Source organism: Neolamprologus multifasciatus, chromosome 19 (genome assembly GCF_963576455.1).
Source record: "Neolamprologus multifasciatus chromosome 19, fNeoMul1.2, whole genome shotgun sequence".
NCBI classification, from domain to species: Eukaryota; Metazoa; Chordata; class Actinopteri; order Cichliformes; family Cichlidae; genus Neolamprologus; species Neolamprologus multifasciatus.
The window spans coordinates 24,730,587-24,748,960 of record NC_140457.1 but is presented as its reverse complement, the minus strand read 5'-3'; the positions used below and the strand labels follow the sequence as shown (position 1 = coordinate 24,748,960).

The 18,374-nt window shown below is 40.4% G+C and overlaps 1 protein-coding gene across 13 annotated transcripts in view; it reads left to right on the top strand.

Annotated features, from left to right (window-relative positions):
- Window positions 1-18,374, top strand: part of syne2b (spectrin repeat containing, nuclear envelope 2b) — a 155,585-nt gene that overhangs the window by 121,441 nt on the left and 15,770 nt on the right. For all 13 annotated transcript variants that reach the window (XM_085144137.1, XM_085144130.1, XM_085144138.1 and 10 more), the window contains 7 exons: window positions 432-626; window positions 2,275-2,397; window positions 3,422-3,577; window positions 5,133-5,291; window positions 6,276-6,442; window positions 15,421-15,583; window positions 18,123-18,310. In XM_085144137.1, the coding sequence (XP_085000263.1) occupies window positions 432-626; window positions 2,275-2,397; window positions 3,422-3,577; window positions 5,133-5,291; window positions 6,276-6,442; window positions 15,421-15,583; window positions 18,123-18,310 (1,151 nt within the window). The remainder of the gene's footprint in view (window positions 1-431; window positions 627-2,274; window positions 2,398-3,421; window positions 3,578-5,132; window positions 5,292-6,275; window positions 6,443-15,420; window positions 15,584-18,122; window positions 18,311-18,374) is intronic.

Below are 18,374 nucleotides of genomic sequence, written 5' to 3'. Positions count from 1 at the left end.
CAATTATAAGACTAGCAATCTGTTAAGAGGACTGATCTTTGTGGGAGTCTTTTACACTTGCTGAAAATCATTGTTTGTTCACGTTATCTTTGCCACTCACTCACAGACGGCTGCTTAAAGATATGAACACTGAGGGAAAATTGGTGCTGATTGCGTTTACAGCAAAGGGAAAATGAAACAATTGTAAAGTTTCCAATCTTTGTTATTTTGGGCTATCATGAAGGAAGACTGATGAGATTTGAATTGAATGTGGATGAAGATAAGACTTTGACCTATTGTAAGCTGCCCCTTTAAAAAAAGAAGAAGAAGGAAGCCCCACAGAGCCCCCGGCTGACTACATCCCCCAATAAATCACTGCTGAGTAGCTTCCTTCGCTTCATTTTTCCTCCACACTCCTTTCTATGTTTTATCTCCTGCACTGTCATCCTCAGCACAAAGAGCTGTTGTTCCAGAGGTATCAGAGCAGTTTCATCAACACTCTGGAGATTGGCCGTCAGCTGTTTTCCATGGGGGACGAGGAGACCCAGACTCAGCTTCAGACAGATCTGGGGACACTGCAGGAGGAGTGGGACAATCTCCACAGTTTGCTGTCCAAAAGACTGGAGCTCACCGAGGCTATAATCAAGGTAATTATTGTGACTATTATGTTCTGATTTAATGGGTTACTTTTAGGAACTTTTTAGCTGGTACACAGTGAGACAAGTTTAAACTCAGTCTATGCTACTAAGGAAAACTTTGCAGTGTATCTGCTTGTGTGTTTGTATTTTCTCTATTTTGACTTAAATTTATCTTGAACTCTTCTTCTTATTCATGTGACTTCATGCATGCACAGTAATGTCAATATATTTGTATCCTGTATTTGTATCCTGGCCTGTTTGTCAATACAGAAAGTACCGAACAAAGATTTAAATATGTCATATTTGACCTCTGACCTCGCCTTCAAAGACGGTAGATTGGTTAGAAGGTCAAAGCGGTAATAATCATATATAGAGCTATTTCTTAAAACTATGTTTCTTACTGCCATTCTGTATATATACATATATATAGGCATATAGGTAATGATGTATGGCGACACTAAATATTACTAAAATTACTTTATTATAACATAATAACATTAAAGTAACAGGTTATAACTGTTTACATACATAAAAAATTGAATACCTGTACAATGTTGCTGAATATGTTTTTAATATTTTAAAAACAAAATAAAATTGTGATCAAAAACTTTTTTCACTTGATATAGATTACTAAAAATGTTAATGAATTTACTAAACAATGACATGACTGCTATGCATGCACTGTATTCACATCAATAAAAAATAAGTGAACTCAAAATTAGGTCAAGGATATTAAAATGGGTTTCAACAGGGCAAATAGCAAAAGCCTGAACTTTGCACTCGTTTTTGTTGCACTAAAACCGTCTTAAAGTAAGTTTAAAACAAAGGAAATGCACACGAAACACAACACTTTTCCAATAAAAGTAAATACTGCCCAGAGAGTGATCCACTTCTTGTTTTGTACTGTTAGTCTCAGCTCCAGTAAAATGTCCCATTTGAGATTTTTAGACTAAATGGTTCCTTTATTTTGGACGGTGATTAATCAGTAAAAAACTGTATTGATGCTTTGTTTTGAATGGGCTCCAGTTTAAAACAGCAGTAAACAGTTTTCAGCCGTGCATATTGTGTCTTTGTCTTTTCATGTTATCATATCTGAGTATTTGGCTTTTAAATTGTTATCACCACAGTAGATGAGTCTTTTGTGCTACCCTTACCCTCCAGTCAATGGATGGTCAGATTACACCGGATATACAGAATCAATGAAATTTAAGGCCGTGTCAGGGAGTGAGAGTGAATCCCCTGAGGAAGTTACATCAGCCTCAGTGTGGACTGAAAACATCGCTCTTAGATTTAGCCCTTAGTTGTTTTTACAGCACATGTCGTATAGTAGTTCTTTCTCAGTGTCTAATTTTCTTTGCCTTGTATCATCAGTGGGTAAATATGATGTGGGAGTCTATAAGATGAGTTGAGTTTTTGTTTATTCAGCCTGGACAAAGACACATAGATCCTCTACTTGTCTCCCATAGCGTCTGACACATTCTCATGGGCTGAGAGCAGGCAAGTTAATCCAATCTGTTGTGATTAATGACTGCAGGCATGTTTAGGAAGTAAAAGACAAAGGAGTGCGATGGGTTGTTGTTCAATCAGCTTTGTAAGATCCTATCACATTGATCTGCATGATTAACGTGTTTTAAAAAATACATTTTGATTGTGTTAGAACTGGGAGCGCTACGAGGCTGGGCTAACAGATAGCATGCTGCAGCTTAAAGACATGAAGACCCAGCTGAACCAGACCATGCCAGAGTTTGATGACAACCTGGAGAGTGCAAAGCTCTACAAGGTACATCTCCAAATAACTAATCACAAAAACACAGGAGGTGCATCTCTTGCTTCACTTTTTTAGCGGAAACTCCAGCAGTAAAATAATTTCAGCCTGATAATGAACTCTGAGCTGGGCGTGCTTTTGTTTAACTGTTGAGACTGAAGGACAGTATAGTCCTGTTAAAAAGGAATATCCTTCGACGGAGACATACATTTATTTGTGTTCCTATTAACAAGAACTAGGATTTATTTAAAAAACAAAACAAAGGGGTGATTTTTGATTGTCAGCTTATTGCAATTAGTTAATTATATAATTTATAAAATAACTGACAGCCAGACCGCTCTGACAGTAAGGACATATTATCAAATTAAAGGTTCTTCATTTGGAGAAACACACATATTTGTTCTGTTTGTTATATCTGTTTTGTTTTTTCAAAGTGGTATCTTGTCCTTTCTAAGAAATGAATATATGTGATTCTCAATGTGTCAGATTATTCTTTCATACATTGTCTTTTCTCTTCAGCAGTTTTTTTTGTTGTTGTTTTGTTTTGTTTTTTTATGCATGTACTCCAAGTTCATATTCACATTCACATTCTGCATGTTAGTGTTAGCAGCCTGTAGGTGTCACAGTAGGTGGTGAAGGGCAAATAAATATCTGTTTAAAATACGTGGATCTACAACAAGTTCTCAGACTGTTTGGGTTCTTATTACCTCCCAGGAGACCAAAGTCAAGTTTGAAATAGTTTTGCCTCAAAGCTCATCCCCTCTGACCCACCAAAGCCTTTATCCCCAACCCCTACCTTCCCCCTGCAGAGTCACCCCTCCCCCAGCCCAGCTTGCAGCCTGTGGCCTTTAATCCTCTCTCGCTGGGCGGGGAGAAATAGAGAGAAAAGGGTGATAGAGATAGAGGGAGAAAGAAAAAGGGGCTGGAGGTCCAGAGCGAGAGGACAGTAGGGACTAGCTGTGAGAGAGTGAGTGCAGAGGGCGAGGAGGGGGGAGTCCCTGACAGTTTGTTGTGGTGATCGCTGTGTTATGGTATGCAGAAGAACAAGATCTCCCTGGAGGACTGGGCTGAGAGCCTGACGGAGCTGAGCAGCATGAAGACGGATCTGTCCCAGTACATCATTGCAGACGATGTCCTGCTGCTGCAGGAGCAGGTGGAGCACCTGCACTGCCAGTGGGAGGAACTCTGCTTCAAGGTTAGTGCGCTCAGTCTCAAACATGACTCCTGTCTGACTCTGGTATCAGAGCAGACTTAAAAATTCTCATGATTGTTCTATTCCTGGTGCATTTGCCTTGCTAAAGCTGCTTCACCAGTATCCTGAATTCTTTTTTTTATATATTGCTGTTTCCCCCGTTTGATTCTTACTTTCTAAAACTCAAACAGTCAAATCTCTTCGGGAAATTTTCTTTAAAGCATTGCTGATACAGAGATTGATATGAAGCATAATGAGACCAGAAACACTCATCAGAACTGTCTAAAAAAACTGTCATGGTTTAAAGGGACAAAGTATCTTCAAACCATTGCAGGATGAAGTTGCAGGGTGAGGAATAGTCTGTCAAGAAGCTCAAGGGTTAAATACAGCAACAAAACTTTCTTTATTTGGACAAAAGTTGCTTTATTTGTTTGTTTTTTGAAAGAGCACCTAAAAGTCATCTGACTTGATTAGCAGCAGCTCTCACATCTGCAGTACATTGTATGTGCTGTGATATGGTTTAATCAGCATTCTGACTTCACCACATTCATTTATTGTTTCTGTTGAAAGTCTGAGCCATTAGACAGGAGTTAAGTTAGTAAATCTCAGTAATACTTTAAGGGGCAACTAAAAGGACCAACACGTCTGGGAGGCGGGGCTGTGAAGGGAGCATTGTGATAACGGGGGAACAGATGGTGACGAGAGAGAAATGTTGTAAAGAGCTAAGAGGTTTCAGGAAGAAGAGCTTTTGCATTAAAATGAATTTGGGGGAGGGGAAGGTGATCGCGAGGATGGGCACTTCTGACTGTGTGGAGGCTTCTTCATTCATGAATGTTTATTAGAAGTGAGACATTTTACCTGAGATACATTTACAGGTAAAGTGTGAAAATTGCCTAAAATACTCTCAGTAACATTTCCCTATCAGCTTTGTCAGTGTGTTTTTAAGCAGGCCTTGTAAGTATGTTTGGAATGAAGGAATGATTTTCTCCAAATACAAAATGAAGTGTTCATGAGCTTTGTCCTCCAAGTGAGTCTGAGTAATCTATTACAGAGCAGTTAGCCTGTTTTGGCTCGGCACACATCTGTGACAGAAAAGTCTAAACGTTTAACACCAAAAAACATGTAGGATGAAAGCTGGCGAAAAAAATCACTCTAAGTCAAGCATCCTATATCATCTCCCATGTTTAGATAAGGCTGTGCATGTGTTTCTCAGGTGTGCATATTAGCTTAATATGTTGAGGCTTAATGATAATCTGTAGGATACCCAGACTTTATAAGATGTCACCATTTGTGCCTGATTATTATTGTTTTTAAAGGTCTGAGTGTAAATCATTTCGAAAAAAATCTTTTTCAAGCACGATAAAGTCTCAGGTGCACCTGAGTTAAATTCTATATTCATTCCAAGCTAAAGTGAACAACAACCCAATCAGCACAAATCAGCTTACAATGCATCTGCATGCATAATGATAAGATAGATTCGACAGCTACGGTACCACTAAGCATCTTACAGTGATGATACATATTTAATTTCTGTCCCCCAACCCGCTTTGCGTCTCAGGTGTCCCTGCGTAAACAGGAGATCGCAGACCGCCTGAACGCCTGGATCATCTTCAATGAGAAGAACAAGGAGCTGTGTGAGTGGTTGACGCAAATGGAGAACAAGGTGGCGCACAACTCTGATCTCAACATCGAGGAAATGGTCGAGAAACTCAAGAAGGTAAGCGTTCTAACTAGGATGTATATTGGTAACGATATAGTTATAGTGACAGCAAGACCGAATTAAGTAGTGAAATACATAAAACCACCAAACAGTTTCTGAGCACAGCTGCAAAGGTCGCTGCTGAGAACTCCCACAACTTAAACTGTTGTCTGCAAGAGAATTAATTAAAACTTTACATTGTTAAATAAGATTTCTTACTGCCATCGTCTCAAGCTTCACTTGCTGTTAGTGAAGCAGAGTGCTGTAGTTGTTTTTTTGGACACACCTGGCAGTCTAACTGGCACTGTCTAATACCAGATACTTTCTGTTGTTTCACTGTTGTGCTGATAAGATCATCAGTAAGGTTTCCAAGCCATTCAAGCCCACAAAAGTACTTCTAGTAGTAGGATAACAGTCATAGAATCACTCTTTACCCCTCACAGCTGTAAAACAAAGGAATGCACTCATATATTAATGTGTTTGTTTTTTCAATCAGCGTTAAAAGTTTCCTTTTGCATTTCGTTTGTGGCACCACTGCCGTCTGTGCTGCTTTGTATCAGGACGTGTCACGTTGTGTGGTGCACTGTCTGGGCTTTTCAAAAAGCTGTGAATTCCCTCCTGATTGTTAAAGAGACGACAGCTGTTTCTGGCTCAGCAGGGCCACGCGGGTGTGTTTTGTGTTGATCTCACGGCCTCTTTTATTTGGTGCTATGGGAGTGACGGTGATGGAGGGTGAAGGGGGGAGTAGAGGTTAGTAAAGGTGAATGCTGAAACTCAGTTATTGCCGTCGTGAGGGTTTCAAACCTTTACAGCTCCTCTGGCATTAAAATTGAGTGTTTGGCCCTGAGATACAGACTCCTGGCACACAAAGTCAAACTACATTCAAAGCTTTTAAGACTTAAAGAATGCTGGTGCACCAGAAATTTACATGATCAGCCTTATGGGGGAATATGCTCACGTGTAGTACATCATTCTGTCTTTTTACTTGGATTTCTCCATCAGGACTGTATGGAGGAGATCAACCTGTTCAGTGAGAATAAAACCCACCTAAAGCAGCTTGGAGAGCAGCTCATCACAGCCAGCAACAAGACAAAGGAAACAGAGATCAATGACAAGCTGAAGGACGTCAACGACCGCTGGCAACATCTGTTTGATCACATAGAGGCCAGGTAGGAAGCAAGAAGGCATAAAAATGTGTTAGGAAATGTTGCTAGAGATGTTGGAGATAAATTTTATATGAATGAATTTGTGAGTTTATACGTTTTATTGTTGAGTAGGGGTGCTGGTGTTGGAGTGCTTGGTTATATAACAAAGTTCGACTCCCAGTCCAACACTTTGTTTAAACTTATATTGACAACTTTGACGCAAGTGCCTAACAGTTTATGCTAAATGTTTTTTTACATCACTCACGTCTTAGGTATCATTCAGCCGTTAGCAGTGGGGCTGCCTGCTTATTAAGAGTAGCACAAAAAAAAAAAATATATATATATATATATATATATATATATATTTTACCATTTTTTATTTTTATTTTTTTACCATAATTATTTTTATGGTATTTTGCAAGAGATGAAGCAAAATAATTAACTTTGCAGTTTTTGGATTCTGCAGAAGAAACACAAGTCTAAAAGGTTACACACTTGGATACTCCAGTGTCAGAATGTTTTCCTCTAAGAGCAACTTTTGAGTTCACTATTTAGCTGCTAGCAACACGAGTCTTTATATTTATGTATGTGGTGAGCCTGGAGATAATTATGTGTTCTTTCCACTAACAAGGTTGATCTCAGAAACAAGCGGCGTGCATTAGTGGAGGGTTTTTGACCTTTCTTGTTCTCTACTAGTCACTTTCCAGTAGTCAAACGGTGCAGTAGTTATTACCAGCTATGGCCTTGCTGTGCAGCAGAATGGATGCAGGTTGGTGGAGGGCACAGCAATTATCAGTACATTTGTACCAAACAACAGGAAAGCGGGTTTAAACCAATGATTGAATGCTGCTGCTCATAATTACCAGTTTAGTGATGGCGAAGGAACTGATTTTTTTCATAAAATGCACCAAGCGAATCAGAGCTAACTAAGCTTTTTAAACCCAGGTTTCTGTGTAGTTAACATGGTTGCACTCTTTCCCTTTATCTTATTCACATTTTAATAATATGTTTTATTGAATTTAATATAAATGCAGTGATCCTTAATTCTTCATTATCCACTTAAGAAGCTGTTGACTGAAGTTTTTTTCCCCCATTTAGTTTGAAGTACTTTCGCATAATCAAGTGGGGTAGAAAATCACAGTGTTTCCGTTTCACAAGGGAAGCAAAATTTACATGTGGTTGATTGCTGCTTTTGTGAGTCGGAGGGTATTTAAATAAAAACCTTTCAACTTTGCCACATCTCCCCATGGCGATTTTTGAGGGGCAGTTAACAATGAGTGGCATCCTATCGATTTGTAGTGTTTATATGTGTGTGAACACGGCGCCAGGTACCAGGCTTCTCCTAGTGTGGTTTGTGTTTTAAGTAGGAAAAACAAAGGCAATTAAGAAAGGGGAAATTTAAAGGGTACCTTCCGTGCTTGACCACCTGTGAATGGAGAGCTTTCAGGAAAGTTCAGCTTACAAAGTGATGAATGTTAAAATTAAAGAAAAAATTGATACATTTATTCTACAACTTGGCCTGAGAGAGACTGCACTAAATCCATCTATGTTGTTCATTTAGGGACAAGGGTCTTTATCATGACTGTCAGGCCCTCTTCCACTAACAACAGAATGGACACTAGAGTTGAGAGGGAGCATCACACACAATAGTGGATTTGCCCTCACTGGTCTCCCCCCTTAAGTGACTGACCAGCATAACATTGCTAAGCCTGCTAATGAGCCATTAGTGAGGAAACTGTGCAGTTGTCAAATTCCAACTTTTTTTTTTCAAGTTTTTGAAAATGTTTGTGTGACACTAGTTACAATGGTTAAAATCTGTACTCGTATCAAAGCTCTGGGTGAAGTCTGGGTGAAGGTCTCAGTGCAGACCAGTTCTGGCACACCAAAACAGACAAACTGTATACTATTGTCTATCAAAATGTATTTTCACTAGCACTAATGCACCCATAGTTAAGTGGAGTAGTTTAAGATTCTTGTTATTCATGTTATTATATCTGCTGCCAAAACCTTTGTAGGATTTGAGGCTGAGGACGAATTGCTGTGAACCGTAATAAGGGGGTAAAACCTTTCTATGCAGATAAATGTAGTCAGTGTCTGCATGCATTTGCCCATTCATGCTGCTTAATATGATAAAGAAGTTCAGCATTTTCATGCCCAGTTTCTTCTTGAAATCACAGGAGCTTGGGTGTGCAAGAAACACACAAATTCAGAAATAGGTCTCAATCAAGTTAAAACAATAAGTTTCTGTGAGTGTGGTTATGGACAGAAAATTAAAAATTAAAAGGTCTATAAAACTAGTTTTAGTTTTATAGACCTTTTAATTTGACTATAAAACTAAAACTAGTTTTATAGACCCGTGGAATCGGCCTTTGACTTATGACTTAGCCTGATGACTTAGTTCTTCTTTGTTGAGCCATCTGCTTCGCCAGAGGTTGTTTGGTTTCCCTAATTTTTAAATCATGGCAATCCTGCTGGCACTTAACAGTGTACACTACATTACTCTGTTTGTGTCTGGGGACTTGATCCTTGGGGTGGACTAATTTTTGGTGCAGCGAAAAATTGGTCCATTTACTTACTTGGATCGAGCATGCACCAAGACATCCGAGGGACTTCTCCAGTCTCAAAAATTGCATTCACATGAAGCCAAGAAAATATGTAGCTAGAGGTTTATGAAGTGAAGGTTGCGCGAGGGGTGTCGTGTCCGGGTAAATGTTAGATAGAAAGAATGTGTGAGACATTGTATAAAGTGTTTTGAATGCTCAAGTAGAACAGCAAAGTGCTATATAAGAACCAGACAATTTACCATTTACAGCATGCACATTATACAGAGCTGAGTCTCATTGGATGGTCCATTGTCAGAGTCCTGCAGGACTCTGTCACATGTTTGGATAAGGGCTGATGAAGTTCCAAGACTAGCTGATTCAGAGTCACTGATGACTGTGGCGTGCCTCTTGCCATTGTCTGCATCTCACCCCACTAAGTTACATCAGATGACTGCTGAGGTTTGACTTGCAGAGGGATTAGATGCGCTGATACTGGCCCGCTGCTCGCCTTTGTCCCCCAAAACAAACCGGGTGCTCCGTCACCCGGCCCAGCAGCTGCTGTTTGCTAATGCGAGCCTTTGTCCCGACGGGCGCTCTGCCTCAGGGGCCACCATCCGCTCGCTTTATTGTGCGAATAAGATGCATGCAAGGCAGATGTTTGTTTTCTCTTTAAAAACATTTACCCTGCTCTGTCCAGACACCTCTCCTCCTCACACCTGGTATCTGCACAGATTTACTTCGTGTACTCTCACACAGCGTTTTTGTTTCTCAGATTATAGCACAGTCGAGCCGTTCATTTCAAGTACAGCTTTCACACATTTAGTGCCATGTTGTTAGAAAGGTTGTCCTTTTATTGCCACTCGGTTCTCTTTTCATGTGGCCATAGACCTGGTTGTCATAGTGATGGTCTTATTGCAACAGGGATTGGTTATGTGTGAAAAACAGACTGTGATATGTAAGATGGAGTCATCGTGGAGTTGATTATTTTATTTAAAGGCATGCACTTGCAAATAAGTGAAATGTGAGATTTGCACTTGTATCCCTTCAACTTCTTCATGCCTGTAATCAATAACCTAAAAGGAAATGTTGCAGATCTCAGTTCACTCCTCACATTTTCAGTGTGAACACCTCTAAAGTTGACGTTTAAGTCTGCAGGGATTGACTCACTTTTGGAGACTTGTTTGCTTGTGCTGTTCTTTCTTTCTGTGTTTTCTCTTGTGCACCAGGTGGCTCATTTTTATATACAGCTACCAACATAGAAGTAGTTGGCCAGCTTTGCATGTTCTGTCTCAAGCACGCTTCAGATTTACATTTCTGTTCTCATTTTATGACCTTTTTTGTTGTTGTCATTCTTCCTTCTGCTCCACCTGTTGTTTTTTTCTAACCTTTATTATTCAGACCTGTAATATATTACTTGTTCTTGGTACTCTGAGCCCGAGGGTGGTGTGTTTCAATATAAAGAAGGTGGCAGATGGTTTCCCGCTGGCTCTGTCTGTGTCGGCCACTATTGGCAGTCTGAGCAACAGTTTACAGCTCCACCTTTAATGAACTTTAATGTCTTTACCTTACAGACGTCTTGAATTGTTTTAGCCTAACTGTGTACTTTTCTACTTCCTTAGTCATGGTCATGCCACATTAACCTGAATCTCTGATATTCATGCATATTTATCAAACCCACCGAGACACAGATGGCTTGAATGGTCTCTTATAAAGTTCAGTTGGTAGATTTTTAGCCACATAATTAATGCTGGTTTAGCTGTGTCAGTACCCTCTGTGAAAACATGAAAAACAAATTAGTATTAAAATCTATGTTCCCTCAAGTAGTTCTGGATGTGAGAGCTACCCATCAAGCCTGGTTTATTTTCAGTTTTTTAGTCCCTTAAATAGATTTTTTCAAACATGTGAACTCATAACTAAATATCATATCAAACATCACTCATAAGTAAATATGATCAGAGGAGGAGGAAAATTATTAATTCTGTGAATTAAGAGAAATAAAATGAAAAAAAAAAGAAACAAGAGTTTCAAGAAAGACTGCAAAGCAGAAAAAGTATCTAGAGAAAAATACATTTTAATCAAGCTTGAATATTATTAGTTTTGGTAATTAATTATTTGGGCAATTTCTACAGTTTCCAATGCTGGTTCTTTGTGAGTGTACCTGTCACTGCATCCAGCTGTTTGTAAAAGCTGGAAGAGGAGAAGAGAGGATGGTGAGAGGAGGGGACGGGCGGTCTGTGGAGAAGGCAGGGAGGGGAGGGATGGTGGGTTAGCGCTTGCTAGCAGATGAGCCACCATCATGGAGTAGTCTCCTCACCAGCCTGTAAGTACCTCTCACCCTGATCTGGAGACTTCATCACGCCCCGTCGGACCTGGTCGCGTGAGGCTGGAAAAGCGGACGGGTGAAAGGGTGGGGGAGCAGATTGGCTGTTTTGTTATGATAAGGAGACGAAGGTTGAGGAGCAAAGGGGGATGGGCTGAGCTTTGTTGATGCAGGCACGTAGGCAGGCAGGCAGGCAGACACACGCCGAGTCTTTCAGAGCTAATTCAGTTTAGCTTGGGCTTGCCTCGTGCGCGTTTACATTTAAATAAAAGGTTGGACAGCAGATGTGTATTTTTGTGAAGGTATGCAGCGGCATGTTTTTGGTGGTGTTCTCCGCTCCTCTGTCTAGTGCAACATCATCACATACGGTACAGATGTGCAGCCCAGAGCTCACACCTGCACAGAGAAACATAAAAACAAACATGCATCATCAGCTAAATATGGGGAAGGGGAACCCCTGTTCTACAGCAACAGCATCCAACATTCCTAGCCTGTGTCTGTATGCAAAGCAGAAAACTTGGTGGGCTCAAAGCTTGTTGCTGCATCAGACTCATTGTTGCAGCATTGAGCTGTACTGCCTCGTATGCACAGTGGGCACATTGATTAGTACATGACACACAGCTACACTTTTTATTGTAGTTCTGGAGGACATTACTGCTACTTTCAGTGAAATCAGTGGACATAAATGATCCTGGAGAGACAAATCTAATAGACTGTTAAGGGCAACCTAGAGAAAAGCAAACAAACAGCATCCCAGCTCGCTCTGAAGATCCACTTTAACTTCACAGGAGGTTTCTTCATGTCAATAAGGAGTTTTTTCTTCCCACTGTTGCCAAGCCCCGCCTCCTAGAGGGCCGTCTGATGGTTGGGCTTTATGTATTGCGGTGTTTATTGCTATATGGATAAAAATGAATAAATTGAATTAAGTCCCATCATAATAACTTACAAAATTTGAAGTTAGACAATTTGTTGAAAAATTGTGTTAATAATTAATGTATTTTTTTTAACCCAATTAAAAAATAAAAAACATTACAAATGTGATTAATTAAAGAGCCGAGATCCAGATGTGAGGTATAAATCATTTAAAACATTTATTGAGATAAGCTAAGGTTATATATTCATACATCTGCACTGACCAAGAATTGCCAAAAGATTCATGAGTAGATGTATTGTAAAGAAATCAAAAGCAGAATAACCCAGAACACCAATCTATCACAGAAGTGATGTGAAACGGTGTTCACAATGAAGTCTCATTGATCAGTTATACAATATTTTTTTAGGCCACCTGATCCAAATTCATATCAAATGCAATAATCCAAATAAAGTCTTAAAGTCCTCTAAACATTGTCCCCTCAACCTTAAAGCACAATGATAACCAGCATTTAAGAGTGAACGGAGGAAAGAAAAAACTTCACCTGTAGCTTTGAGAAAGAGTTTTGAACTTTGATACTTAAAATACTATAATAGTATAATAATCTATAACATTACTTTTTTTTCACTAAAAGTTTTGGCATTCAGGTCGAAGTATAGCATAAATAGCAGAGGCTGTCATTAGACTCTAAAAGTGTTCCAAATGTTTCTCATTTTTGTGGCACCAAAGAAATGAAAGGCAGTGCATAATATTTTCAGAAAAAGGGAATAAGAAAAACCTTACATACAGCAGATGAACGTCTGTATCCAACACGTACACGAAACTCCAAATGACTAATAATCCTTTAAGTGGTCAGTGATGTCACACAGCTTAAGGTGGCAACAACCACAATGCCATTATGATTTCAGATTGTCTGCTTTTACTTGACAGCACAGAGAACACAGGAGTGATAAATTAAACACTGCTCTTCACTGAGTTTTCCTTCTTGAGGTACTTGGAGCGGTTTGATGTGTTTTTCCAGTAAATTTTTGTCACTGAGAGACATGATCATTAAGAAACTTTCTCTGTCACACAGTTTGTGAGCTGAGTTTATTTTTTCAACTGCAAAAATATCTTAACAAAACCTTGTTGTTGGATAGTTGTCTTCATGTCATTGCCCAGTTTTTGTAACCCGCTGATGTCACTAAAAGTCATGTTGTTGTTTTTTTAATTTGGCGTTGGGCCGGTGTATCGAACAAATTCCAGGACGTTTGAGGACATTAGGTGCCCCATCCTTGCTATGGCTAAGATAGAAGCTGCAAAAACACATATGACACAACCTTTAACATATTTGTGTTAAGAGCAGTGACAGATCTATAATAAACAGACCACACTCTGGATGTATGTAGAGTTCCATCCAAGCCCGCAATTTAGTGAATATTAAGATGTGGAATTTTTTACTTCTGGTCACATGACGCTGCTGAGTCACCTCTAATTCAATTCAATTCAATTCAATTCAATTCAATTTTATTTATATAGCGCCAAATCACAACAAATGTCGCCTCAAGGCGCTTCATAGATACAGAGAAAAGCCCAACAATCATATGACCCCCTATGAGCAAGCACTTTGGCGACAGTGGGAAGGAAAAACTCCCTTTTAACAGGAAGAAACCTCCGGCAGAACCAGGCTCAGGGAGGGGCGGGGCCATCTGCTGCGACCGGTTGGGGTGAGAGAAGGAAGACAGGATAAAAGACATGCTGTGGAAGAGAGACAGAGATTAATAACAGATACGATTCAATACAGAGAGGTCTGTTAACACATAGAGAGCGAGAAAGGTGACTGGAAAGGAAAAACTCAATGCATCATGGGAATCCCCCGGCAGCCTACATCTATTGCAGCATAACTAAGGGAGGATTCAGGGTCACCTGGTCCAGCCCTAACTATATGCTTTAGCAAAAAGGAAAGTTTTAAGCCTAATCTTAAAAGTAGAGATAGTGTCTGTCTCCCGAATCCAAACTGGAAGCTGGTTCCACAGAAGAGGGGCCTGAAAACTGAAGGCTCTGCCTCCCATTCTACTTTTAAATACTCTAGGAACAACAAGTAGGCCTGCAGAGCGAGAGCGAAGTGCTCTAATAGGGTGATATGGTACTACAAGGTCATTAAGATAAGATGGGGCCTGATTATTTAAGACCTTGTATGTGAGGAGCAGGATTTTGAATTCAATTCTGGATTTAACAGGAAGCCAATGAAGGGAAGCCAAAACAGGAGAAATATGCTCTCTCTTTCTAGTCCCTGTCAGGACTCTTGCTGCAGCATTTTGGATTAACTGAAGGCTTTTCAGTGAGTTTTTTGGACATCCTGATAATAATGAATTGCAGTAGTCCAGCCTGGAAGTAATAAATGCATGAACTAGTTTTTCAGCGTCACTCTGAGACAGGATATTTCTAATTTTAGAGATGTTGCGCAAATGGAAGAACGCAGTCTTACATATTTGTTCCTCTCTCCTCTCTGCGTGTGTTGTGGAATGAACCGATGTAGGTCACTGACCTGAGAGCGGTGCTGGAATGCCGCCGCTCTCTCAGACAGCACGCAGCTCTCAGTCAGATGTAGGTCAGCTTGCAGCGTGGCTATAATGGCTCCCGTTGTGTCATTTGTTGGAACGACAGCAGCGCTTCCCACACAAAGTTAAAACCTGCCACGGTGCTAATGTGTGACATGGGGCTGAACGTAGCGTTCACAGTGGCAGGTTGATGGGTGTTTGCTCAGCATCCTCAGTGTCCTAATTCAGTTTTTTGTCTCCTCAAATGGCATGACGAAAACAAAACCTTGTGTTGCACACTCGAGACAAACAGAAAAACAAATGCATGCATTATTTAAAGAGCTGGTGTATGTAAGACTTGCAGATTTTGACTTCAGATGCAGGCTGCTGCTTGCTAAAGCTGTTTACATGTATTATTTTATTAATCCTTTATTTATCCAGGTAAAAAAAAAATCTCATTGAGATTAAAAATCTCATTTCCAAGAGAGACCTGGCATCATGGCAACAAAAGTCACATACCACATAGGTATATAACATTTAAAACGAATACAATATCCCATACAAACAAATTATGTTCCTTTAAGCTATATAACATACCTGTAGCTTTGGGCAGAGAGCCACAAATGGGGCACAGAAGTCAGAAACTGACTGGGGGAATTTTTTTGAAGGTTTTTTACCCTTTCTGGTGATCTGTGACAAGCTAAACTCCAGTGACAACTGTTCTAATGTGATACATCTTTCCTCGACAGGGTGAGGAAGCTGAAAGAGACGCTGGTGACGGTGCAGCAGCTTGATAAGAACATGAGCAACCTGCGGACGTGGCTGTCCCGTATTGAGACAGAGCTAGCCAAGCCGGTGGTCTACAGCACCTGCCACAGTGATGAGATTCAGAGGAAACTAGCTGAACAGCAGGTGGGCAAAGATGGAAGGACTTGTGCGAGATGCATTAAGTTATGAAAGTGTGTATTTTTAAAGATTCAGTCAAAACCTATAAAGTCCTGCAAGACCAGGAAATTAAAGATCTAAAATTTCATTTCAAGATCTACATGAAGTACCTCTTAATAACTAATATAACCTCTAAGAAGAAGAGAACAGTTGGCACAATGCTGTGTGACAACTGGAGTGATTATTTCTTTGATTGTTTGGTATTTAAAGCCAATCGCCTCCCACAGCCATGTGAAAAAGGAAGATCTCATGAAAGGTGAGCAAATCACCTTTCATGGTTTCTTTGTGGAAGAAAAACGAGAGCTCTCTGTACAAATCTACTGAACTCGGACATCTTCAAGGTAAAAAAAAGGAAAAAGGGGCACTTAAAGTGCTATTTTAGAAATGCACGAGGTAGATTTAGGACTCCACTGTGAGGGGAGACATTGCGTCTGGTTTTAAACCCTTTATGTTATGGCCACCCTGTGGTGGTCCAAAGCATACTAACATAAGAGTGAATAATGAGCGCTGCAAAGTAAAATCTCAGCAAGGCTCTGCTAAGAGAGGAGTTTGTGAAGGAGACAGCTGCCACGCTGGGCTGAGAGATGGTAAATGCGCTGAGAGGCAGAGCTCATGAGGAGGTCCAAAAAAAGGTAAATGGACTTTAGCCTGTTACTCCATTTGTCATCTGCCATATAGCAGTACTTTGGGAAATGGCTAAAAGTTCCAGGTCTTAGAGCAAAGATGGGTGGAAGGGTTCAGAGGGAGAAATATTCATAGACAAGATGAAAGAGTTTTTATGTCTTGGGTAGAGTTGCCTGTTTGCCTCTCGGGTTTTGGAAAAATCTCATATAGATAAGCACGTTTGATAGTACGGATGAGATCAGGGGACAGTGGTTGTTGAACATGTGGTTCATTTTGCATTTTTTATCACTGGATTAAACATTTAAATGCTTTAAATGTGACAAATGGACACATTCCCTTTAAACCCACAATGTGTTTATTCTTGTTTTAAAAAAGGGTTAGGGTACGTTGGTCAAAATATGTGAATTTGCTAAAGTCAGACCACATTATCAACAAGCACAGTAATGCTTTAAAAGAACAGACCTACCTTGATTAAATGCATGAATAGAATACAACATAGTGTTTATTTATTTATAGTGTTTATTTTGTAAAAGAGTAAACACCAACCCTACAGCACTTTTTGGCAGGGCTTTTTTAAATTGTTCATTCTGTATTCTGTCATGTATGTAGGTACACGCGTTAAACAAATGCAAACAGAGAACAAAACATCGCTTTTGAACATTTTGAAAGTTTTTTACAAAAATGTTTAGATGTTAACAAGGGTTCAGTGAGATTGTCCCACCCATTAAGCAGGAGGTACATACACACACACGCATATATGTTATTGTTTCCATTTTATATAACTGCAACTCTTTCAGCTTTACCACATTATTTTAGAAATAAGTACTAAAACTCAGTGATCAGCCTTTCCCTTAAAAGCTGGGCCCCACAAACTGGTTGACACGAGCCACTTCTTCTGTGAGAAACTCAACATTTTCTGAGCTTTTGAAAGTGCTCTACTCTGCCACGAGCACGTCAGCCTGAGTGCTCCTTGCTTTTTTGGGGTCTAAAATGCGACTAACTGCTACGAAGTGACTGAACTTGTCAGCACCGCTAGTAACCCAAGAGTTTGGAGGATTTTCTCCCTTTTTATGATGGATTTGGGGGTCAAAGCAAGCTCAGATGTGTTCATTTGACAGTGAAAGGGGTTCAACTGCACTCATTTCTTAAATCACTGAATATCTCTAGCTAATGATTTTTCTCCACTCAGAATTTTACAGATCTGTGTAGTTCAGGGGGAAAGATACACTTAGAATCTGCAAAGCAAATTGGACTCCAGCTTTCTGTCTAAATCTGGACAGGGACGTGTCTGAAGAAATGGAGCTCATATCTGATGAAAGAAATGGTGGCAGTTGTAAAGGAGTGAAATGGAGACAGATGACAGGCAAAATGAAAGGAGACGAATTCGAATCGGCGTGGCGATGTGGAGAGCCTTAAAGAAATGGGACTTCTCCCGTTCCTCAGAAAAAGGCTGCGGGTCTCTCCATTAGCAGATGAGGGATGGCTGAAATGACTCCTGTGTGGATAGGCACTTTAAGCTTTCACTGGTCACCATGGCAACCTAGAGAGTGGTAACTTTGAACAAACAAGAGGCATAAAAAGTGGCGTCCAGCCCCAGTGAGGGAGCTCTCGCTGTCTCTCTCTCATGCTTACATACTCACACACACACACACACTCACGCACACAAACTCTGGGAAAAGGCAAAAATGAGGAAAAAACTAAGAACATAACACCAAGGGCCAAAACGAACAGTAACCAGGAATCATGCTGTGCTGTGTCTACAGATTGCAGGCCTCAAAACAAACCAGAAAAATACAGAGTTTGGGTTTTACTTTGTGATTTTTAGAAGAGGAGAAAGTTAAAGTTTTTGTCTGTTTTTTTTCCCGTGCCGGTTGGCATGCAGGATCTGCAACGGGACATCGAGCAGCACACAGAGAGCGTGGCCTCGGTGCTGACGCTGTGCGACGTCCTGCTCCACGATGCCGATGCCTGCGGCAGTGACTCGGAGAACGACTCGATCCAGCAGACCACCCTCAGCCTGGACCGCCGCTGGAGAAACATCTGTGCCATGTCCATGGAGAGGAGGATGAGGTGAGCAGCCAGGAAGGGTTGAAGATTGTGTACTGATTCTTTAGTTTACAGTGGTTGGAGGGCT